Source organism: Cupressus sempervirens, chromosome 10 (genome assembly GCF_028749045.1).
Source record: "Cupressus sempervirens isolate cs-2001-9-10 chromosome 10, ASM2874904v1, whole genome shotgun sequence".
Lineage (NCBI taxonomy): Eukaryota > Viridiplantae > Streptophyta > Pinopsida > Cupressales > Cupressaceae > Cupressus > Cupressus sempervirens.
The window spans coordinates 659996957-660022960 of record NC_143127.1 but is presented as its reverse complement, the minus strand read 5'-3'; the positions used below and the strand labels follow the sequence as shown (position 1 = coordinate 660022960).

At 33.5% G+C, this 26004-nt stretch overlaps 1 protein-coding gene and 1 pseudogene across 1 annotated transcript; one reads left to right on the top strand and one right to left on the bottom strand.

Moving 5' to 3' along the window:
- Nucleotides 1–6331: 6331 nt before the first annotated feature.
- LOC149535560 (magnesium protoporphyrin IX methyltransferase, chloroplastic pseudogene) lies at nt 6332–15934 on the bottom strand (annotated as a pseudogene).
- A 7599-nt stretch (nt 15935–23533) lies between these two features.
- Nucleotides 23534–25501, top strand: LOC149535559 (7-deoxyloganetin glucosyltransferase-like). Its single transcript, XM_089806610.1, has 2 exons — nt 23534–24239; nt 24328–25501. Exons 1-2 carry the CDS (start codon nt 23729–23731, stop codon nt 25287–25289), a joined length of 1473 nt encoding a protein of 490 aa, XP_089662736.1. The 5' UTR covers nt 23534–23728; the 3' UTR covers nt 25290–25501.
- The last annotated feature ends 503 nt before the right edge of the window (nt 25502–26004 follow it).

Here is a 26004-nt window from a genome sequence, read left to right as displayed (position 1 = left end):
TCATCTTCAAACAGGGAACATTTATATTAGGACATTATCTTGTTAGTACCATCACTATCAAGGCTTTCACCTTTTACTATTAAAAAAAAACCCTAATTATCCTTTAAGAGTGTAACCCCAACATCTTACTAAGGGCTCTTTTCCTTTAAGGATTTGAGAAATACAAATCCACAAAGCTTGAAGAATACCAGCATGTAGAACTCTATTATAGAGAAGAAAAAGACAAGAAGAGGCACGAGTTTTCTTTGAAAATATGCAAATTATATTCTCACAAATGAAAAAGATAAGAGATAATTACAAAAGATCAAATCCTATAGAAGCAGATTGAAACCCAAAAAAGGGTAACCTAAAAGGTAAATTCCATTTAATAATTACTAATTAATTATTAAATGTGAATGCATAAGTGCATAAAGCGAAATCTTAAGAAGGGAGAAAAGGTAAATTAATAAATGAAATGAAATTAACCTTTCTCTCTAACACCCCCCCTTAAGATGAGCAATAATGCAACTACAAAAAAATGTAAGGAAACTATAATGCTGAAGGAAAACTTGGGTCCTGAAAACAAGGCCTGATCAAGTACCTAATCACAATCAAATCTCTATGAAATGGAGAAATAGAGAAAACCCAGTGGGAAAAACCCTACTCCAAAAAGAGATAGAAAAGGATAAACAAATGAAACATCTCAAGATAATCTCTCAATTATAAGTACAATGAAAGATTCCATCATAGAAGCTTGAGACTCCATAGCCCCCCTAGAATGGAAGAACTCGTATGTTGATGAACATACCAATGTGGCTCCAATCTGAAGGAAACAAAGGCAGTGGACATGGATGATAAAACTCATGTATGTAAGGTGTAGCTAAAAGTCCTAGCTAATGCTTAAAGGAGTAAGCACAAGAATCGTGAAATGAAATCTCTAATGGAGGTGGAATAACAAGTGTGTTGAATTGGTCATTAAGAGGAGATGTGTGTCCTCTGATATATCCTCAACAACTATAGTAGATGGCTCAATGATTAGAGCTACAATAGTAGGAAATGTTGAATAGTAATCCTATGAAAGAGGTAGAATCCAAATAGGAGGTGGATGTGTGGAAATCACAACACTCATCTCAAGAATAACACATAAGTTCAAGAAACCAAACTTCACCTTAATAGACTCTCGTGAAAAAAGATAGTGAGTCTCCGATAGTGGATATGGTGAGAAGGAATGTAGGTGGGAAGCATGAACAATAGTCTTTGTAGTAGTTATATTGTCTTTCATACTATCTTTGATGTGCACTAAATCTTGTGCAAACTCAATTGTATTCCCTATCCCACTATGTGTAATCTGATAAATAGAGAGAAGGTTAGAGCAGAAAGATGGAACATAAAGTACATTATGAAATGTACCATCATCAATGTCAATAAAACCTTTCCCACATACAATCATAATAGTGTTGTTCCCCATCAAAATATGTGGAGTAGGAGAAGCCTCAAAAGAAGAGAACAAATCCTAAGAAGATGTCATATAGTGTGAAGCACCTAAATCTAGCAACCATCTATAAGAATGAGGAATAGTAGTTTCACATAGTACATGACACTTTCATATATCTTTACCATCTGACTAAAATGATGATGATGAAGAAAGTATGTGAGAATTAGAACGAATATCAATGTTGCTCTTATAAAGGAGAGTTGTCAAATCTAAAACCTGTTTAACATGGCCATCTAAATTCTTCTCATAGCAATGTAACTCATCATGATTAAGCTTATTACAATAAGTACACTTTAGTCTTTCTAGCTTTGGTTTACCCCCCTTAGGAGGAGGTGTCCCTAATTAACTATGAGTGATAGAATCAATATGAGACTCTTTAAAATTAGATTTTTGTGTCTTCTCCTTCATCCCTGAAGATGGTCGAGCTACTAGTGCATAAGTTTGTGAGCTTGTGTGAGAATCCAACTGAGAGAGCTTAGCTTGCTCTCGAGTCCAATGATCACAAAAAACCTCAAAGGATGGCATGGTAAATTTATTACACAAAGAATCTTTGTTGGAATGGAAGGTCGAAGAAAAAATCTAAAAGTTTTCACAAAGCTTAGAAAGAATAAGATAAATGCAATCAATCTCAGTCTTGGTCTTCCCACAACCCTACAATAAAGATCTATTTTTATTGAAATTCATCAAGAAGTCCTCAATGGAAGGTAAATAATCTGGTACAAGAGAGGTAAGCTCTACCCCAATTTGAAGTGCCCTAAACTCATTCACTATACCAAACAAGCCTTCAAGCTTGGTCCAGATAGCTAGACAGGTATTGCACCCATCAAGATGAAATTGTAGACTATCAGATACCTATAAGCAATAAATCCTCTTGCCTTGTCCATCTTTTTCTAGTGTTACATGACCTCAAAAGGCCTCTCTAAAACTAGTTGTACTGCATCTAAATAAAACCACAACCCTTTTGACCGAAGAAGTTTTCTCATCAAGGTCTTCCAAGTGTGATAGTTATGAGGGGTCAAAAGTTCTAGACAAGAAGAGCTCTCGACCATTGTTTTAGAAGGTGTTGATTTTTTTTCAATGTTGTTCTAGTTTACATAAGTAAATAATAGAAATGATACAATAAAACACCCCCAACAATGCAAAAAAATGAACCCCAACTACTTGAAATAATACGTAAATGAGATAAGAGAAAAAAAAACTTTGTAAATGAATGACAAATACCTAGTAAAAAATACTAGTGAAATAAAATAAAATCTAGATAGTTATCGAGAAGAGATTTTTGACTTCTTTTTCAAATTGAAAAACATACCTATAACAAAGAAGTTATGCCCCTCAGGAGATAGAATTCATCAATGAACTTCAAGCACAAAAATAGCTACCAAACTAGAAAAAAATCCCAAAAATGCCTATCCATCATCTCCATCTTGAAACCATATTTTTGACACTTCTTTCAGATCGAAAAAAGACCCTCGTATGCTCAAGATATTACAAAAAAACAATAGGGGCCCCAGAAGTGCATTAAAAAATATATATTTAAAAAATTAAAAAAAATTATCACCGTAAGTGGAGCGGTGGTGGTGGTTGGGTGGGAGGAGGGTGGTAGTCTGGCAGTGCTCAGGTGGAGTGGTGGCCATAGGATGGAGGTCGACGAAAGTGAGGTAAAATAAAGAGCTTGAGAATCCTTTTGTGGGTCGAAAAAGTTTCGCCAAGGGCCGAAAGTTGGCAATGGTGTCAGAAGGCACCCTATCATGCCAAAAAATTCCCTATGGTGCTGGAAAATGATACTGTGGGCCCAAAAATGGCTTTACGGGCTGATTTTTAAGTTTTATTTTAAAAAAAAAAAAACACCTCAATCTATGTGTAGGAGGATGTACAACCCTGCTAGGCAAAACAAATTTTCTTCCTAGATCAATGTTATCCAAAATCAAACACTTTATATGAAAATGGGGGTTTTGATGCCTTTTGAATCCAATTGTGAGGTTTGTTTGGCCTCAAAGTGTTGCAAAAATTAGAGAAACCCCTATTTCCACAAAAAATACCCCAAAAATACAAGAATAATTATATCAAATCCTCGTTCTCCTTTTTTCCCAAATACCAAACAAGCTACAACATATCTGGCTCTTATACCATGAATGATTTGAGCAATACAAATCCACAAAGCCTAAAGAATACTTGGATGTAAAAACCTATCATAGAGAAGAAAAATACAAGAAGAGGCAAGAGTTTTCTTTGAAAATATGCAAATCGTATTCTTAGAAATGAAAAATATAGGAGATAATTACAAAAGATCAATCCTTATAGATGGAGATATTCAATCTAATAATGTAACTTTTTTTAACAATTATTATTTTCATTAAAAAGTAAAATATAGAAGATTAAACATGCAAAAGTCTATTTTATAGATCACATTATATTACTTATTTGCTAAATTATTACTATGTTATGCATAGCTATCTACCAACTAAATAAAGCACCCTAGCTTATCTCTAAAGAGACTTGTGATTGTCGAACCTTATAGGATTTGTCTCATGTTGATTTGTGACTTCTCCCATGAATCTATTCACATGCATTTTTTACCATGTTAGTGTCTCTTCTCATTCATGCACCTCAACCTTTTGTCAACAACAACTAATGGTATTTGCTAGCAAAGCACCATGAGCACCATCTACTGGAGCACTTCTATCATGTGGTTTCAAACATCATTTGACATCTGACAATTCTTGACCAAAAATTATTATATATGAAGTTTTAATTCTACTTTTAGATATTCTTGTTTTTACAAAACCATTAATACACACATCCAATTATTGTTGCAATGTTACGTAGCTAAAATATGGTATAAAATTAATTATTTGGGAGGTATTTAATGTAATGCATCTTTTTTTTACTTGCTAAATAAAATATTCATTATTTGAACATTTAAGTGCAAATGATTTAAAATTACACTTTTCTGACTATTATTTTGCAAAATATTTATTATATTTTTGCTACAATCAATTTTAAACAATTTTCAAAGAGTTCCACATTATGATTTAATGATGTTACTACAATTTACAATCATTTCAACTTAAATTTTTCTTTAAAATTAGATTCACCTAAGCAATTAAATGTATTAGAAACATTACAAGAAACTTGAACCCATTAGAAAATGTCATCAATCAAAACAAAGAAAATCCTAAATGGTGTGAGACAAACAAACAAACAATCCTACCAAAATTGTCAAAGACTTGTAGGACTAAGAGAAAACCATGAAGTAGTTAATTAGCTGATAGGCTTTCATTTTGGAGTTAATTCCAACCAAAATTTATCTTGCACTAGTTGGAATTTGTCTCACACCAGCAGATAAAATACCGGGAAAAAAAATTTGAGGTTGTATATTTGATTTTCCAAGTATATCATTCTGCAATCATAAAAGGCATATTTGATTTTGTGATCATATCTTTCTACAATCATGGAAGGCACTTGAATCAAAACACAACATTAAAGAAAGGAATATCAAATTTTAAATTTTAATTTCTCTCAGGCTCTCATTATGAGAAAATCTTAGAGAAATCTTATCTACATATATGGGGATAGGCAATAGTATCTTATAATAACATGGATGGCTTCTCTGATGAGAAAAGAGGGGTTTGTAGTATCAAGAAGACCACCATCTTCCATTAAAGTTGAAGTGATGAAGAGTGGAGATTGGCCCATAGATTCTTCCACATTTTTTAGGGGATCTAAGAATTGTGCAATCATGGTGTCAAATTTGTATTGGTAAGAGCCTATTCAAGGAAATCATTTATCAATTTCATTTTTCTTAAAATAATTATTTTAGATTTTTAGAGATGATGGCAAGGTTTATTCTGGAGCAACAAGACAAAACTCGAAGGTAGGAATAGGATTTTAATGGATTGGACTCATTTTAGAATACACCATAGTAGGTAGTTGAAGGCAAATTCTGGGTAGACAAGGCTTGGTACATTCAGAAAAATTAATGAAAATTTGTGCCCTTGTGGAGGAATAGAAAAAAATCCCAACATAATACCAAATGGTGCGAGAAGCGAAAAAATAACCTCACCATGCACTCGTTGGGAAAAGCTATATTCAAAATTGAACCTACTAACCTAACATCACAAGAACCATAAACCAATCAATGGTTTGTAGGAGCATCCACATAATCTAGCTATTTTGAGAAGGAGGTTTGTAGAGTTTCAAAAGTGTACTCTTGCTGAAAGGAATAAGGACAACTTTCTTAGCCTAATATGATCTGACAATTTTGACAAGATCTCCAAGGGAAAATCTTTTGTTCAATTGGTAAAGTACATTTTTTTGTTAATCCCAATTTCTTCTTTTAGAGACTTGAGAATATGAATAATCTAGGGCTTTATGATCAGATTCCATAGAGAAATTTAGATAAAAATGGACTGATTTTCATCACTCAAATGGTGCCTACATGAGTTCAAAACACCTGAATCATGGTGGAGATGCATTGCCAAATGTTCAAGGATATCAGACTTTTGAAGTGGGCGAGTCTTCAAAGGCTGCCAAGGAGATCCAACTTAATAAAAAAGATTGATCAATATGATTCAAGGAGAGAGGCAGCAACATATGTGATGGACAAGCTCAAAATGAAGCCAACAAATATAAACAACCTATATTTGATATATGTTTAGGTACATTGCCCGAGTCTCTGGTTTTACTTCAAAGAAAAATCCAAAAGATCAGGAAATCAAATAGCCATCAGAATATCATCCCAAGGGTTTTGAATCTCAAGCTAAACACAGTGTGCAGAAAAATAAGGAAAGCTCATAGCATATGGCTTAGGTTTTGAGGAAAAAATATTAAAAAAATATGAATGGGACTGATTTATACTTATGAACATTGGGAATCATAAGTATGCATGGTGGTGAGTGGCATACCTAAATTAGGCCTTATATCTAGTATAAAACTCAAAATTACCCTATTCTCTGCAAGAGAGGCAAGATGAGAAATCATTCCTCCTTCCTTTTCTTGTGGGTAATGTATCAAAACATCCAACCATGCCACAATATGATACTTCCCACTCAAGGATTCCAAGTCCTTAGTCTCAAATATTAGTTCCACTAATGTGGTTTCCAAAAAAGAGGGTTTTAGTATTCCATTAGCCATCATTTCTACCTCTACTACTATAGAAGATGAAATGTCACTTGCATATACAATGACCCCTTTAGTTTCCAAAGGAATAGACAAGCTATCAGTTCCACAGCCCACATCACAAAAATTGATACCATTTAAAGATCCATCTTTCTTAACCATTTGTAGAACTTTTTCTACACTATGTGCATGCCCCTCACTAATGTCCAGATGAATAGAATTCACATTAGTTGTTTCTGCATAGATTATTTTTCACATATCAAAAATGGTGGTATTAAATTAGTTTCTTACCACTTCTCTTTCATCTCCACCTATTTCAGTTCCCTATTGCTTCCTTTTCTTCTCTAGGTTTGCAAAAGAGAGTGCAACTACAAGAGTGACTATGTCTTCTCCTCCTAGTAATGCAAATGATATTTTCTCCCAACCACTAGATAGTGTCTTGGAAGTTTCTATTACTACTTCTTAATCATAAATTATACTTTGGAAAATTGAATTCAAAGATGCAGGTGAGGGAAGGCTCAATTTCCCTCCAAACTGGTAGATGCTAGTTCAAGCTAATTTGGAAGCATTCATCAAATATGTTGATATGAGGTAAATCCTTGGAAATTATTTTATCAATGCTCCAAACATCTTGACAAAAATATATGACAATGTGGAAGGCACATGTGGCAAGTTATTATGTGGCTAAGTGAAAGACACATGGCAATACATGTGTACTGAAGATATATCCAAATTTCAACCATCCCTAGACTAGGAAGTGGCTCCTAAGAAGGTAAACATGATAAAGACCAAGAAGGTTTCAATTTATTACATTAATAAAGTTACAATATAATTGAATGAGTTAAAACACGAAGTACGAACAATATTGCAAATGTTAGATATGTAGATCTATATACACTGAAGTACATCTATCTTAATTTCCACTGTAATAGTTATACTTGTATCATTATGATAATGACACCTACATTAATTTCTAAACATATCTTTCACTTACATTTATAAATGTCTGCCAAATGAATTATATCACATACTCTGTTGTTTTGTAAATTTTCTTCATTATAATTACTCAATAGATAAATGCTAAAAACATATTTATCTATATTCACATATTTGTTGCACATTATGTCATGTGATAAATGCTTTTGTTGCAATTATTATAATCTCCCATTGATTTGATATGATAATACACTAAATCATTCACATGAGAAAGATTCAGTGTATTAGTGATTATAAAATTATATTTATAATAATTAGTAAATGATATGTTTTTATAAGTATAATAAATTATCCACTAATTATATATATTTTTACAATTAAATAGGGTATAAATAGTAGGTATGACTGTATATGTATTTGTTACATAAGATTATGAAAAAAACTAATTTTCAATTATATACTTGTATATAAATAAAGTGAAATAAATTATTAGTAAAGTGGTTTAAAATATGTATTAGCAATATAGACAAAATGATGTGTATAGTATAATGACTAATGTAGTTATTTAATGAGTAAATAAGATTATATGTGGAGTGTGATGGGTATGTGTAGGATTATGGTCAACCAAACTATGGCCTTAAGTGGTAGTGAAAAACTAGCAAATAAGGGTTATGTCAACTTGACACATAATTTTAAAGTGGCTCTAAACTTTATATAATAAATTTGTAAGAAAATAATCTGTAGGAAATTGAATCTAGTTTCTAAACTACTAGGCCTTATTTGGAGAAAAAAATATTTGATTGGTCAAAAGTTTGCATTTTAATGCAGTACCACAAAATTTTTAGGGCAAAAATAAAAAGCAGGTGTATGTTTGACCACCTTAATCAAAATCAAATGATAATATTTTTTAATATAATTATAGATATAAAAAGTAGACTCATGCTTGGATGTGATGCATATTTTTGGGTATTTTTATTTCAAATAAATAATTAAATATGAATTTTCTACTAAAACATTTTTAGAAAAAAACTCCTATGTCTAACCACCTTAACTAATTGAAAACTTTACCAAATTAATTTTATTTTTTTCCTTATACTAGGCGAAGCACAGAATGTGATGCAACTTTTTGATTTAAAAAATGTTATACCGTTTGAAAGTTCTGGCTATTTTTCAATCAGTATGTCAATCAACACTTTAAAATCATCTTCATTGAAAATTAACTAATAAATACTTATTGAACTTAGAATTTGACAGCAATTATATCAATGAAATCTCGAGAGTGTTATAAAAAAACACTTTTCATTTGATTCAATTTTGATGAAAGTAACATTGTCAAATGGCTACCTGAAGTCTAAGTGTCAGTGAATCCCTTTTCAAACACATTTTTTGAGTTGACCAAATAGGCTTGCTAAATATCGAGCCTAATCGGATACTCGAAATAAAATTAGGTATCCGATTTGTAATTGGATACTCGATATGAAATTGGGTATCCAATCACTGTGAGTTTTTCAATTACAATTTTGGAGGGAAATTTGAGAGGAAATATTTTTCAATTGCAATTTTGGAGGGAGGGAAATTTGAGAGGAAAGAAATTTTCCAACTATAATTTTAGAGGGAAATTTGAGAGGGAAACTTTAGAGGGTTTTAGAGGGAAATTTATTTGGGAGAAGTGTGGACATTAATATTATTATTACATATGATTATGATTATTATTATTAACTATTATTATAATATATGATTATAATTATTATTAGTCCCTACCTATTTATAGGTAGGGAACTAATGTTCCCAGTTTCCCGACAAAATTAATTTTTGTGACCAAACTAACATATTTCTAAAGTTCGAAATTGAGTTTATTTTTAAATTATTTTTCAGTTTATAATTTCATTTTTTTGATTGGTTAACCAAAATTTCGCTAGGGGTTTATGTTATTTTAGCAATTCAAAAATAGCAATAAAATCTGGCAAAGTTTTCGTATCCTATGCTTCATATGGCTATAGTTCAACTTCTTGGCTAATACATTAAAATTGTTGGCATAAAACATGGTGACATTAATTTTATCAAAGATTGAGCCAGGCAACTCATACAGGATTTTATCTATCTAGAAGTAACTTGAAACTTCCTTTTCCATTACGCTTCTCTCACTAAAATAGGTTGTGAATATGTTGTCTCATTAAAGAGAGCATGAATAATATTGAACTTGAGCTGACAGTGGGAAGCAGAACAATAACAAGGGACATAAGTTTTTATAATTAAAGTATAGGGACCTAATAGAAAAACTAGTAAGATTTGTGTGTGTGTGTGTGTGTGTGTGTGTGTGTGTGTGTGTGTGTGTGTGTGTGTGTGTGTGTGTGTGTGTGTGTGTGTGTGTGTGTGTGTGTGTGTGTGTGTGTGTGTGTGTGTGTGTGTGTGTGTGTGTGTGTGTGTGTGTAATTATGGTTTAAAATTATGTAAAAAATTAAAATTAAATATCAAAACTTAAACACATAAAATATAATTAAATTAATTTAAATTTCTACTTAAAGCTAAAGCTAATGTAAACATTTTTTTTTTTTTTTGAATTTCTAATTAAGGCTAATTTACATGAATAAAAATTCAATCAAATTATGAGCTTAAAAAATTAAAACATACAAATCTAAAATCAGTTAGTTTAATAACTATTCACATTTTCTTAATAATAGATTATTGATATAATTAAAAATAAATTTCATAACTTAAACGCATAATTTAACTATATAAATTTAAAATTAACTTAAATTTCTACTAAAGCTAATGCAAACAAATTTTTAGAACTTGCTATTGTGATAGACCAAAAATTACAATTTTTGTTGTTTCTATAGGTGGAAATTTAGTATTTCACCTTTAATTCCCCACTAATTGGATGAAAGATATAAAACTAATTATCACGGGGAGGATAAATGATAGACAACATATGTATAGATGATAAGAAATCTATAAATAATAGTAAGAAAATCTTACTTATAGAGACAAGCTATAGCAGCCTACGTAAATATAAGATTTCAATCTATAAAATCAAATATCGTTCCATGTCAATACTAAATAAAATAGAAATCTAAAAAAGATCATTTAAAATAAGCGAATAATTATGTATTTAAAATTATATTTGGTTAATGTATACTAATATAACATGTCATTACTTTTTTTTAAACAAATTTCATTATCATTATATAAAATTAAATTTATTCTAATCCATTTCTATTAATTTTTACAATAAAAATAATAATTTAAAATTCTAAGATTTTGAAAAATTAATTTCCAAAATTTGATCTTGATGTCCCTAAGTCCTTGTCTTAAATTGAAGAGGTACACATATTGTTCCATTAACTTTAGAGTTTTAGCTCCATAACTCTATTTATTGTAGGAGAGAGGACATTATGAATTTATTTAAATTAAATGAAAAATATAGTCCTTACTTTTAACTAAAATAATTTATACTATTAACAATTCAAAATATCCCCCCAAATAGTGTTGATTACATGTATGAGGAATAACACAACATGGATGACCATAACAAAGGGCATAATTTTGACCAGAGCAAAAATGTTGACACAATATTTCTATTACAATCCATGGTGAAATACATTATCTAAGTGTTTTTTGAGTTAAACAATAAGAAGGGGCTATAGCTCTACAAAGAAATAAAGAATGAAATTTTCACAAAAACTATTTTTTTTAAGGAAAAAAAAAAGAAATTAAAATGTACTAAAAGAAAGAAATATAAGAGAAAATCAAAAGAATGAACGAAAAAATTATGTTCAAGATAGACAACATAACAAACAAAAGAAGCAAGTGCCACATAGTGGATTAGTACTTACCTTTAGTTTTTACATAGATATAATAGTAAAAATAATTAGAATCCTTAGCTCACTTACATATCATTTATATATTATAAAAAAAGGAAATAAATTAATAGATTTGTTGGTTAATGCTATATCTAGAATTAGATTTAATACATGCTGCATTCAAATATCATACTTTTGTATTCAAAGTAAATGTGATTCATTTTCATTAAGAATGTTCAAATCATCTTAAATTAATAATTCAAATTAAAAGAAAACATTCTATGGTGAATTTTTTTTTCTTCCATTAAAAATTGTGACTATTTAATTTTTTCTCTTTTTTTACCAATTGATCAAAGATAAGATCTTGGGTTTATGATTAGCAGTAGGACTCAATTAGAATTTAATTGAGAAGCACAAGTACTAGCTATTTTTTATGAGCAATCACTCAACCAAAGGACTCTTCTTGACCAAACCCTTACCATTCTTACATAACTTTTACTCTATTGACTTTTTCTTCTCTCTATGTGTGAATAATGTATTTGTTTCTCCTTATCCCAATAGGCAGGGACTCTAGCTCACATAGAGTTCTTGTTATATATAGTAATATGTATAATTATTATTATTAAATATAATATAGTTATAAATATAATAATTATTATTATAACTAAATATAGTATAGTAATATATGTGATAGATATTATTATTATTAAATATATATATATAGTAATATTATATGACTATTATTATATATAATAATATATATGGTTATAATAATTATTAAATCTATAATCTACTAACATATATGATTATTATTGTTATATAATCTAATAATATATTATTATTATATTAAAATATACAGTATTATATTATTAAATATAATATTGTCATGAAATGCATCGAAAAGGGTCATAGGTTAACCTATGACCCCTTTCAATGCATTTCATGACAACATATGTCCCTAGGGCCCCTAGTGACCCATTTTGACACATTCCCAATGGGTCCCTAGGGGTCCTAGGGCCACTAGGGACATATGTTGTCATGAAATGTGTCAAGACCTATGACCCCTCTCGATGCATTGGAAATAACCAAATGCATCCCTAGGGGCCCTATGACCCCTAGGGACATAGGTTGTCATGAAATGTGTCTCAATACATTAGAACCAACAAAATGCATCCCTAGGGGTCCTAGGCCCCCTAGGGACATACATTGTCATGAAATGCATTGAGAGGGGTCATAGGTTAACTTATGACTTCTCTCAACACATTAGAACCAACCACATGTGTCCCTAGGGGTCCTAGGGCTCATAGGGACATACGTTGTCATGAAATTCATCGAGAGGGGTCATAGGTTAACCTATGACCCTCTTGACACATTAGAACCAACCAAATGCATCCCTAGGGGTCCTAAGGCCCCTAGGGACATACGTTGTCATGAAATGTGTTGAGAGGGGTCATAGCTTAACCTATGACCCCTCTCAACACATTGGAACCAACCAAATATGTCCCTAGGGGCCCTAGGACCCCTAGGGGCATAGGTTAACCTATGACCCCTTTGGACACATCAGAACCAACCAAATGCATGCCTAGGGGTCCTAGGGATATACATTGTCATGAAAAAGCATCTAGACAAGTCATAGGTTAACCTATGATCCCTCTCAATGCATTGGAACCAACCTGATGCATCCCTAGGGCCCCTAGGGACATAGGTTGTCATGAATTACTTCGAGAGGGTTCATAGGTCAACCTATGACCCCTCCTAATGCATTGGAACCAACCAAATGCATCCCTAGGGGTCCTAGGGCCCTAGGGACATATGTTGTCATGAAATATAACCAATCACATGCGTCCCTAGGTGTCTTAGGGCCCCTAGGGACATACATTGTCATGAAATGCATTGAGAGGGGTCATAGGTTAACCTATGACCCCTCTCGATGCATTGGAATGAACCAAATGCGTCCCTAGGGATCCTAGGGCCCAAAGGGACAAATGTTGTTGTGAAATGCATCGAGAGGGGTCATAGGTACGCATTAGAACCAACCAAATGTGTGCCTAGGAACCTAGGGACCATAGGGACATACATTGTCATGAAATGCATCGAGAGGGATCATAGGTTAACCTATGACCCCTCTTGATGCATTGGAACCAAACAAATGCATCCCTAGGGGCCCTAGGGGCCCTAGGACCCCTAGGGACATAGGTTTTCATGAAATGTGTTGAGAGGGGTCATAAGTTAACCTATGACACCTCTCAACACATTAGAACCAACCAAATGTGTCCCTAGGAGTCCTAGGGCCCCTAGGGACATACGTTGTAGTGAAATGCATCAAGAGGGATCATAGGTAACATTAGAACCAACCACATGCATCCTTAGGCATCTTAGAGCCCTTAGGGACATACATTGTCACAAAATGCATGAAGAGGGGTCATGGGTTAACCTATGACCCCTCTCGACGCATTAGAACCAAGCAAATGCATCCCTAAGGCTCCTAGGGGCCCTATGATCATACGTTGTCATGAAATGTGTTGAGAGGGGTCATAGGTTAATCTATGACCCCTCTCAATGCATTAGAACTAACCACATGCATCCCCAGGGGTCTTAGGGCCCCTGGGGACATACATTGTCATGAAATGGGTCGAGACTGGTCATAGGTTAACCTATGACCCCTCGTGATGCATTAGAACCAACCGCATGTGTCCCTAGGGGTCCTAGGATCCCTAGGGACATATGTTGTCATGAAATGCATCAAGAGGGGTCATAGGTTAACCTATGACCCCTCTCGATGCATTGGAACCAATCAGATGTGTCCCTAGGGGTCCTAGGGCCCCTAGGGACATATGTTTTCATGAAATGCCTCAAGCCTATGACCCCTCTCGATGCATTAGAACTAACCACATGTGTCCTTAGGCATCCTAGGGCCCCTAGGGACATACGTTGTCATGAAATGTGTTGAGAGGGATCATAGGTTAACCTATGACCCCTCTCCACGATTGAAACCAACCAAATGCATCCCTAGGGGTGCTAAGGCCCCTAGTGACATACATTGTCATGAAATGTATCAAGAGGGGTCATGGGTTAACCTATAACCCCTCTCGACGCATTGGAACCAACCAAATGTGTCTCTAATGGTCCCAGGGCCCCTAGGGACATACGTTATCGTGAAATGCATCGAGAGGGGTATTAGGTTAACCCATGACCCCTCTTGACACATTAGAACCAACCACGTGCGTCCCTAGGGGTCCTAGGGCCCCTAGGGACATAGGTTGTCATGAAATGCATCAAGAGGGGTCATAGGTTAACCTATGACCCCTCTTGATGCATTTTAGAACCAACCAAATGGATCATAGGTCATAATAATAATAATAATAAGAAGAACATATATAAGATATTACGTTATTATATTTAATAATAATATAGTAAAAAATAATAATATAATACTAATATATATTATAATAATAATAACATATTTATTAATATAATTATATTATAATATAATTATAATATATATATTATTATTATATTTATAGATAATAATAATAATAATAACATATATTATTATATTTAATAATAATATAATATAATAATCACATATATTAATAATAATAATATGTCATAATAATATATAATACATAACAATAACCCTAAATAATATTACTCATCATACATTCTCCTAAATAATATTGCTCATTGTACATTCCCCTTAATTCCCTCCAAAATTTTGGCATCTATCCGATACCTGATAATATTGAGTATTCGATATCAAATCAGACACTCGATAAGGGTTGGGGGCCTACTTTCCAGGTTTGGTATTAGGATGGGTTGAAAATAGTCAGAGTGGATTTTGAAGCACTTTTAGACATTTTCAAATTCTATTTTTTTTTTCACATCACCACTTTTTGTTACACCATGATCCTACACATAGCCTGATGTATATTGTAATCATGATAAACTTCATGTGAATATAATAATGAATGTGTTTTTAAACACAATATTTAATATTTATTTATATAATTTTGTGATCATTAAAATCAATAAAGGGGTGTAAGCCTGAAACAAACTCTAGTGTATTAATAGCACATTAATAGCACTAGCACATTATCAAGAAAAACAACAACCCATAGTTTTCCTGTATATAAAACAAAAACCAAATAGGTCATAGTTAATTATTAAAAGTAGAGTCTTCTAGCATAATAATAAAGTCATAGTATGTACGCTACACTGGGAGGTAATAAAAGGTCTAAAGCCATCATGGTTGTTAACCAAAGAGCACTAAAACACCATAAGACTAACAAACTTAATTGCTTCCCAACCACTTAGAAAGCAATGTGAAAGTCCATTCTTCTTTAAGGAATTGGAACACATCCTTGTAGTCTTCATCAGTCTTCGAATTTGACCTAGAGATCTTCTCATGCAATAAGCACAACGTCACAGAACAAGCATGCATGACTTTGATTGTAAACTAGTTGGAGTCCTCAATCTTTGTGTTGAAGCTACCAACCTCCCTTGTCAACTCCTATAATGTCACTTCTAGCTTCTCTAGCTTTTCTTTCACCTTTCATAGTAGCTCACCTGATGTTGGACCAACTATGTCCTTAGTAGCCTCCATGAAAGATACCTGCATAAACTTGGAGTTGGGAGTAGGGTCAAGGATAGGTTTCTTAATCTAGGTATTAGAGGGAGAGGGAAACAAGGTAATATTATCACTATAACCTAGTCATCTACTACTTAACATACTAGGTGTATTGGTCGACCACTAATTTTATTATCAAAATTTCTTTTTTTTGCATGATTGTTTGGAGAAAGGAAGTTGTTCTTCTATCATGTTCAAATTTACATAGAAATTAGTGGAATTTTTTTTCTAAAAATTGTTTGAGTTTGGTATGTTATTTTCAAGTTTGCAGTGAGAATTATGGGGAAAACAAAGTTAAGATAATGTTGTCTTCAAGGTTAATTTAGTATTTATTGATTTTAGTTAATATAGAACTACTATGAAGCTTATGATGCAATTTTCATTGTGGTTTGATTTACACACCCACAACCCCCAACCCCCCCCCCCCCCCCCTCCTCTCCTGCCTCCTTTTTTTCCATAGAGACATTTTAGTTGCATTGATGTCATGCCCAAAATTTACTGTAAAAACACAACAATTTTTTTTTTTTTTTTTAATAGCTATGTGTTACCTTAATGCATCTACTCAAGATACTTGCTTAAAAGTTATGTCTACTTGTTCTTGCATGTTTTTAATCATTTGATAGATTATGATCCTTATGTTCGTTGATAGGAAAATACAATCCTAGCCAGTGCCATGTTCAAATGATTCAGGTTAAACAATATCTCATGCTTCCACAACATCGTTACATTGTCAACACAAGTTGTCTAATAGTTTCATGATCCTTGTATAAATGTTCGTGACATTAACATGATATAAGTGATTCTTTAGTGAATTTCTTCCCCAAAATACTTGTACATACATACTACATTTTATTTTATCTTATTATTGATTATTGCAATTACCATTATGCTCCAAAAAGGTGGATGATACTGAGCAAACTTAATCCTAGGTCAAGTTTATGGACAACCATGTATAATGATGAGGCTAAAATAATGACACCTATATCAACCTCGCCTTCATACTTGAGGCATGCTGATATTAAAATTCTAGTAGTGTCCACATCTGTTTAATTATGCGATATAAGGATTGCTTAGATTTCACTTAGTGTCAAATGTCTACCCTAAATAAATGCCATGACGATCGAGTACTAATCCACACTTATCTCCACTTCCATTGTATACTAGTTCAAGAGTACATCTATGTGCACACATTTGGGATGTCCTTCCACCCATAATAATTTATATTCCACTATAACACTGGGTATTTATTTTTTTATACATTTTGTTAGTGTTCGTTAATAGCTAAGCCAATTTATGTGAAGTACTATTCTATTACACCTTAATTATATGATTATATTAATCTTGTTCAAATGTATTATTGTAAACAACTAGTTTCTTTTATCCTTACGATTTCATTATGCATCCTATTAACACAAGGAAAAAGAGTTTACTCTAATTGAATTAGTCATATCTATAATATAAATCTACTATAATTAATTATTACCACTTCTTTTATTTATTATTTATTTATTTATTAAATTAGTAAATGAAACCTATTAATAAATGGTTTATCACTAATACTAAAGTACCCCACTAACTTAATCCTATCTACTTGCTAATACCCAACCACAGTTAAGCTCTCACTAATTTCCCACTAACACCATTATCAAGACCCCATTACAACTCCTAACATGGCTTTAAACTTTATCACCCTCACCCTAGATGTCTACCTATCATGTCCCATCCAAGGACCCTTGTTTCAAATGCCTAATTTACACAAAACAAATTTGTTCCATGCCTAAATTGCTAATTCCTAAGCAAGGACACATGATGCGTCCATTACTCCAAGGAAAAAAAAAAAGTGGGGAACAAGGTACTTAGGAAATCTGACATATGTCAGCCTTGCCCCAATTCCCATGCCATCTTAAATGCCTATGAAGGTGGGGCGGTCTATTTTCAAGTTGATGTATTAAAAAAAAACTAAACTTTTGGACTTGACTTGAAGTCCTTCCCATGTTGGCGCCCAGTGAAGACACACTGCCCAAGTCTACCTATGACATGTGCTCACGTGATCCAAGGGAGGGAAAGGCTCATCTCGTGAGTCCCACGGATTTACTCTTGCAAGTCCCCTTGGGCTGATCTGACCATACTGAGGGTGACGCCTTGGTAGGATTGGTCACCAATAGGATTTGTCATGATATTTATTTATTTATTATTTTGTTTGCATTCTATGTTTAATGATTATTTAATTGTTTTATTCTCTATCATTTTTGAAAGTGTTATGAGTGGGTTTAGTACAACTCTTAGCATGTTGTAAGGGAGTCACATGTTTTTTAATCCATATGGTAATCCCCTTAACTCATAGGTTCCTACTAGGGGTACTAAAGCTTATTCCTATATTATTATATTGGCCTGTATTAGCTAAGAGTCACACTTCTTAATTCCCATACAAATTCTAGAAACTAAAAATGCATGTACAGGCATGCTTTCTTATGGAGACTCATCTATTGTTCCTTCCTTTAGAATAATGAGGTTATTGGTTTGGAAATGGGTGATTTATTATTATTATTATTTTTCTTTAGAATTGCAATGTAGATGTATAATAAGCAATTCCATTCAAAATCACCTTTGACATGAATATTAATCCATGAAATGTATCTAGAAAAAGATAAAACACAAACTAGTTAATTAATTCTTCTCTTCCATTGATAAAATTGACTGACATTTCGTATTTCCCAAAGAATAACTATGAGAAATCTGTTTTAAATACCATCTCTTAAATCAATTGATAAATTCCAAAGAGCAAGATACCAACAATGCATGGTTAATTTCTTGAGTATAAGTTATCCTTAAAGAGAGAGAGAAAGCTTCCTTTACATCCTTCCTAAAAATGTTATGATTCATAAAATTATTTCCAATGAAATCCAATTAGATGCTTGTTACGGAAACTACAATACAATTATATATGTAAAACTTCTCATATGGTAACAATGGCACAATATCTTTACATTACATTGAGACAACACAATAGACTTTCAAAATGATATCCACTTAAGAAGACATGAACATTGAACTTTCTTTACACACTTAGATCTTCTCCACTTGAACAAGGGAGAAACCCCAATACTTCATGACATGCCCCTTCACATAACCTGCAAAACAACATAAAACTTGGAACCATGGAGGCTCACCTCCCCACCTAGGCTTCTATGAAGCCACCCACCGAGTAGGGGAAACAAGAACCAAACAGGTTACACACATACTTCACCAACCTCTACATAAAGACACATCACAAACACAATCAAAACCCTCCCATGGCTTGCACAATTATTCACCATTGGAATCATAAAACGTTGGGTGAAGGTGGGCTCTTCAAGGAGGAGAAATTATAACAACATATATATCATATTGCCAATGCATTTTGCCTCTCAAGGCCATCACAACATAAAGAGCATATTGCCACTAGATTGCCTCTCAAGGCCTTCAAACCACCATCTTCTCCTCATCCACCAAACCTCCTTATACCTCCCAAACAACAAGATTCATGGCCATGATGGAGCTCATGCTCCATGATAATAACAAACCTCATCATGAGGTAAAAGAAAAAGATTTCTTTTCTCACCTGCAATGTCAAGCCCAACTTGTGCCCTTCACCCAAGGCTTCTCTACCCTCCCAAGGGTGAGTGAAGCCTTCACACCCATAATCACAATCAACAACCACATTCAACAAGAACAACAACAAAACAAATGAAGAACAACAAAACAAAACCAAGAAATGATCTCCAAAAGCACAAAACACATTCACTTTCCATTCCAACAAAAACAAAACCAAGAAGGTGAACCAAGAATTTTACAAGAACATCACACATTCTCACATTGTCACAATACATAATCAATGCTCATAATGCAACAAGAACACCACAGTTTCACACAATACCCAAAGATCCCTATCACAAGATTTACAATGCAAATGCACACTCTATTAATGAACTCTCACACTTGCAGATTTGTTTAACCATGCTAAAAGCAAGAAATGAGAAGGAACAAGTTTTGAGACACCAACCTTGGTCCAAGCTATGGTAAGGATAGTTGTAGTAGAGCTCCCTTAATCTCCTTCCAAAACCCAACAGTCTCTACAATTAGAGAGTGGGTAGACACCCCACTAGTTTGGCCAGGACCCTCTAATAAAGCCTTCTCACTAACTTATTTTAGCAAAAACACTAAGCCACTACTTCTTACAAACTTTTCTCCTCTAACTTTTCTATTTTTGACTAAGTGGGAACATGGGGAAAACACATATGACAACTCCAAATTCGAATTGATGGAAGAATGCATGGGTAAAGGGGCCTCCTAGGATATCTAGGCACTCACATGATCAAAATTAGGTCCCTAACATGATGTACTATCACATGGGTAACTTATTTTCACCTAAAAGACACTTTGGGATCACCTAATGACCCCTCAAAACCCTAGTCAAGTCCAAATTCGAATTTATTATGATTGAGACCCATCCTTCCCTTGTCAAGTGGGTTTAAATTACTTATTAATAGGGTAATTAGTTTTAGGGTAAATTGCCACCATGGTCCAACCCAAAATGACACATCAATCACATATAAAATTCACAAGTGTCAAGTGACACATAAAGCACATTCAAATTACCATGACACACTCCTAATGCACCTAACTTATGATTAAACATTTCCTCATGCAAACAAAGTTACATTACAAAAAACACATTTTCACAATGAGGCATTTTTTTGAATCTTCCAAAGATTCGCCTTGGTTAAACTGTGTTCACAAAGGTTTGGAACTTGTTTCCCCCCAAAGTATCCATGGTTCCACTTCCTGCACATTCAACTCGAGCATCAGTAGTCCAAGAAGGTTACATGAATAAATATCATAAATGTCTATAATTTCAATCGTTACATAATCTTATTAACATAATTCAAATAAATTTCCTTTCCTAATCGTTTCAAGTAAATAATTCAAAATGTTAAAATATCAAGATCTACATATCAAAATCAAGTCAACATATGTCTATGTATCATAACTCATCATAATCAAATTAACATTTATCTGCATACCGCATTAAATCTTAAATCATCATTATCAAATTAACATTTATCCGCACTTACATCATAAGCCATTGTAGTAAAATTATCATTTATCTACGTATCATAGATCATCGTAATCATCATATTATAATCTAATTTTATCATGTCATTAAGTTGCATCCATATGTGTTCGATTATTCCATTCACAATATAAGTTTTGTTGTGCATATCGTAGAAGCAGAACACTACTGTAAGTGTCAAAATCAAGTGATAAAGTAAGCCATTGTCCTACTAGATCTTTAATAATGTCAAATATCCAAATAGCAAATATAAATAATGAATTACAAGCATTTCTACAATTTAGCCTCTATCAAAGCAATAGAAACGGTCTAGTTCATGAACAGAATCATTAATTATATAATATAGGCCTTAATGTGCAAACATAAACGTGGGTCATCAAAATGTAGATATTAAAATACCAAACTAAAAGTACCACAATGCAATTATGTCATCTCTACTAGGGCGGATTGGGTGAGGTCTCACAATTGATACAAGAGGCACCATCCCCTTTGACCCTAGCCCATGTCTCTACATAAGAATATAAGAAACCATGATTCTATTGAAAGGAAGAAGCATAAATTTCTAGCATAGAAATAGATTTGAATCATTGCACAAATATTTTCCTATGCAAGATGTAATTTCATGGGCTTATGCCCATGGAATTACTTTGAGCTTTCATATGCATATAAAAATATAAACTATAAAAATTGTCCATTACATCTAGACTCTATATTTGATCTAACTAATCAAAAGTTCAACAACCTAAATAACTGTACCGCCTATTCATTCAAACACTTTTCCAATAATATACTTACCAAATGGATCATGTCTCAATCCCATGCTACAAAATGATTCTCGTGCCTAGAAAAATCATACTCTATTATCATAGTTTGGTTAAAAATATACATAGTTGAATCTTGATAAGAATATCATAATTTGATTTGTTATGGAAAATATGTCCTACTTATCAATTGATGAAGTTGAGTAATAAGGTAGAAATACACCAAAAATTTTGAGAGGATTTTCTCCACCATTGAAGCAAACCCTTTTCCATAGAGAATGAACTTGTGGTTGTAGAGATAAATATCATAAGAATGATAAAATATTATGTTATTGTAGTACTTATACATAGACGACTTACTAAATAGTACACAAATCTTTTCAATCATACTAAACTCATGGTTCTTCTTCCCACACCCTACATTTCTAGTGGTTCAAGCTTCCATGATTAACTAATAAAACATTAGAAATGAAAAACTAAAATCATTGATTGAATGTAACTTTATAACTACAATTATAATCACTAGGAGGTAATACTTGCATTTTTTGCAATAAAGAAGGAATGCAATTGTATTGTCATTAATTTTTAAAATGATAAGGAAAACATATAATACAGCTTAGGTGAGGAGATTCCTCCATGATGTGGAAAAGAACCTCGATGTAATGCCCTTGTGCAATATTGAAATAAAATTGGAAACAAGTGTTACATAATGGCTTACTACTTCGATTAATGAATTTAAATATAATTTTAATTTAAAAATATATACATTACTTGCATTTTTTGCAATAAAGAAGGAATGCAATTGTATTGTCATTAATTTTTAAAATGATAAGGAAAACATATAATACAACTTAGGTGAGGAGATTTCTCCATGATGTGGCAAAGAACCTCAATGTAATGCCCTTGTGCAATATTGAAATAAAATTGGAAACAAATGTCACATAATGACTTACTGCTTCCATTAATAAATTTAAATATAATTTTAATTTAAAAATAAATACGTTACTTAACTTTAATAACTTATATCAAATTGTTGATAAAATAATTTAAACTTTTAACTAGATTGTATTTTTAAAAACTAATCATTATAATAAAATAAAATAAATATTGAATACATTTAATTCTATAATATTGGGTGAAAATGATAATATTTTTCAATACATAACTAATATATAATATAATATAAATTAAATATATAATATCATATTATATATTTATAATTTTTTATTTGTTTTATAATATTTTTAAAACATATTACAAATTAAAATGAGTTTATATATTATTTTGTAATATATAATTAATATAAAAATAAAAAATTCTTATAAAAATCTTAATGAGACATAAAAATGAATTGTTTTTGAATTTTCAAAAGATTCAAATATTGACATATTAATGATATATAATGCATTTTAAAATCTAGAAGACAAAAACTATACAATATTAATCTACTATTTGTTTATTAATGATACAACAAATATTTATATAATGTCAGTTTTACACGCTTCGTTCTATTACATATATGGTTAATTATTCTTTTATTCTTTCAAATAAAAACCCTATCGACTCCCCTTGCACCTCTGAAAGTGCTAGTTATCTTATTAGTCCCTTAGCAGTAAATCATTGGAGTCGATGATCGGCTGTCGACCACAGAAGCAATTCAAGTTATCTTATTAGTCCCTTAGCAGTGAATCATTGGAGTCGATGATCGGCTGTCGACCACAGAAGCAAATTCAAGATAAGGTTCGATGATCCGACTCTAAATGACGGCTTAGACTTAGATCTTCCATAAATGCCAATGCAAATGATTCGAATATCGATGTCGAGAGATAAAAACATCTTGATTTAGAGCGTTTTGCCATTAATTGTGTTCGGGTGTCGTCGCTGTGTTTCATAACAATGGCCTCAACCCCACGTCCTCCACACGCAGTAGTCGCGCCCTTTCCTGCCAAAAGCCATGTCAATCTGCTGATGCACTTAGCCAAGCTCTTGGCCGCCAGAGGATTCTTCGTTACTTTCCTCGTCACAGACTGGATCGACCAGCGGATTTTCCAAAATCCCAACGACTCCGCGGCGGTTTCCCGTCAGTTGCAGCAGGAAGGCCTTCAGATTCGATTTCTGGCTGTTCCCGACGACCACCCTCCAGACCATCGACGAATAAAATCGATTGACGAGTATTTCCTGGCCGCGCAAAAGTTAGGCCCTGCCATGGTTCGAACCCTGCAAAGCACCGCCAACGAAACCCCGCCCATCACTTGTATTGTTAGCGATTGCTTCATGTCTTGTACGCTCCAAGTAGCCACTTCCTTAGCTGTGCCTCGTGTCGTTTTCTGGACTTACTGCACCTCCGCCGCCATTGCTCTCTCACATTCTCGGGCGCTTATGGAGAAGGGATACATTCCAATTAATGGTGAGTATATCTAAACTTTGATGGAAGATTTGGGGGGAGGCATGTTTCTGTAGTTATTATTTAGTAGTAGCGTACTTGTGGTGTGCAGTGAAGGAGGCGCGGCGGCCGGAAAAGCTTATCAGTTGTCTTCCGGGAAAGATTCCAGCTTTATGGCCAACGGACCTTCACACTGTCTTCCGAATTCAAGACACGGCCGCTTCATTGTTCAAAGTGATTATGTACGAATCTGAGATTCAGAGCAAGGCGGACTATGTGCTTATCAACGTGTTTGAAGAACTTGAAGGCCCCGAGGCTGCCGAGGGACTTTCCTGCAACGGTTGCCCTGCTCTGCCCATCGGCCCTCTCTTCCTCCCCGAGTTCCTCCAATCCACTAATTCCTCTGTCAGTGTTGATACCCGCCTTTGGGAAGAGGACATGGATTGCCTTCAATGGCTTCAGACAAAAGCGTCCTCATCGGTTCTGTACGTGTCTTTTGGGAGCATCTTTGAGATGTCGGTGGCGCAGTTGCACCAAGTGGCTCTAGGGTTAGAGGCCAGCCAGCAGCCTTTTCTGTGGGTGTTACGGCCAGGTATAGCCGAGGGAAAGGCGGCAGTCTTGCCAGAGGGATTTGCAGAACGAATTGGGGAGCGGGGACGGATTGTGCAGTGGGCGCCTCAGGTGAAGGTGCTTTCCCATCCCTCTGTTGGGGGGTTCTTGACCCACAACGGATGGAATTCCACCTTAGAAAGTATAAGCATGGGAGTGCCTGTCATTGGATGGCCTCTCGGGGCAGAGCAGTTTCTCAACTGTAGATTTTGCAAAGAGATTTGGAAGATTGGTATGGATTTCGAGTCTCGTGTTGAAGACGAAAATGGTATTGTACCGTGGGAAGAGGTGGAGAAGGTGGTTAGAGCGATGATGGAAGATCCCCAAGGAAAGGAATTGAGAAGGAGTGCGGCACGGCTGAAAGAGGCAGCTACCAAGGCAGTGATGGAAGGGGGTTCTTCTTATCGAAATTTGGATAGGTTTGCTAAGGACATGACTGCAAGAGCCAATTCTGAGTTAGAATAAATGAAGGTTTTTATGGCTTTAATGTTGTATATATCACGTGCCATAATCTGTTATAAGAAAAGAGGCTCACAAGCTTTTGTGGCTTTGATTCACGCATGGAATTCGATGGTCCCTATCCACACCAGGAAAGTTGGGTGCATCATTCGAAATCCACTATTATTGACAATCATAGTAGTTAAAATAAATATATATTCATTTCATAGGGTTTCAAACTGTTTTCAATTATCAGTCCCTCGCAGACTAAAGTTTTCAACCTCTTTCATTGCATTAGTTCATTTACGGAAAACCGTGTTTTTTTAAGTTATAACATTTCTGACTTTAGTTTGAAAGATTTAATGAAATTATTCTATGTTATCTCAAGTTTTCGAGACAAGGGGATGGGGGACAAGGAAACAAGTTTTCAAGATTTTTTTTATTTTGTCAAATTAGGAAACGGCAGGGGACGGCTATATATATATATCAATTCTACATTCATCATAGCAACATAGTTTAAAATTATCAATTTCATTCATCAAATAACGATTCATCAATGTTCATAGAGCATAGCAATCGGCATCTAATCGAATCATCATAGAAAATTCTAAATAGCATCATTTTCAATCATCATCTAAGTACTTAAAATACCATTAGTACCAATGAAATGAATCAAATAAGAGAATGAAAAACATGAACTCTCGATAAAATGGAAACATTGAAAAGATAAAGACTCAAACTT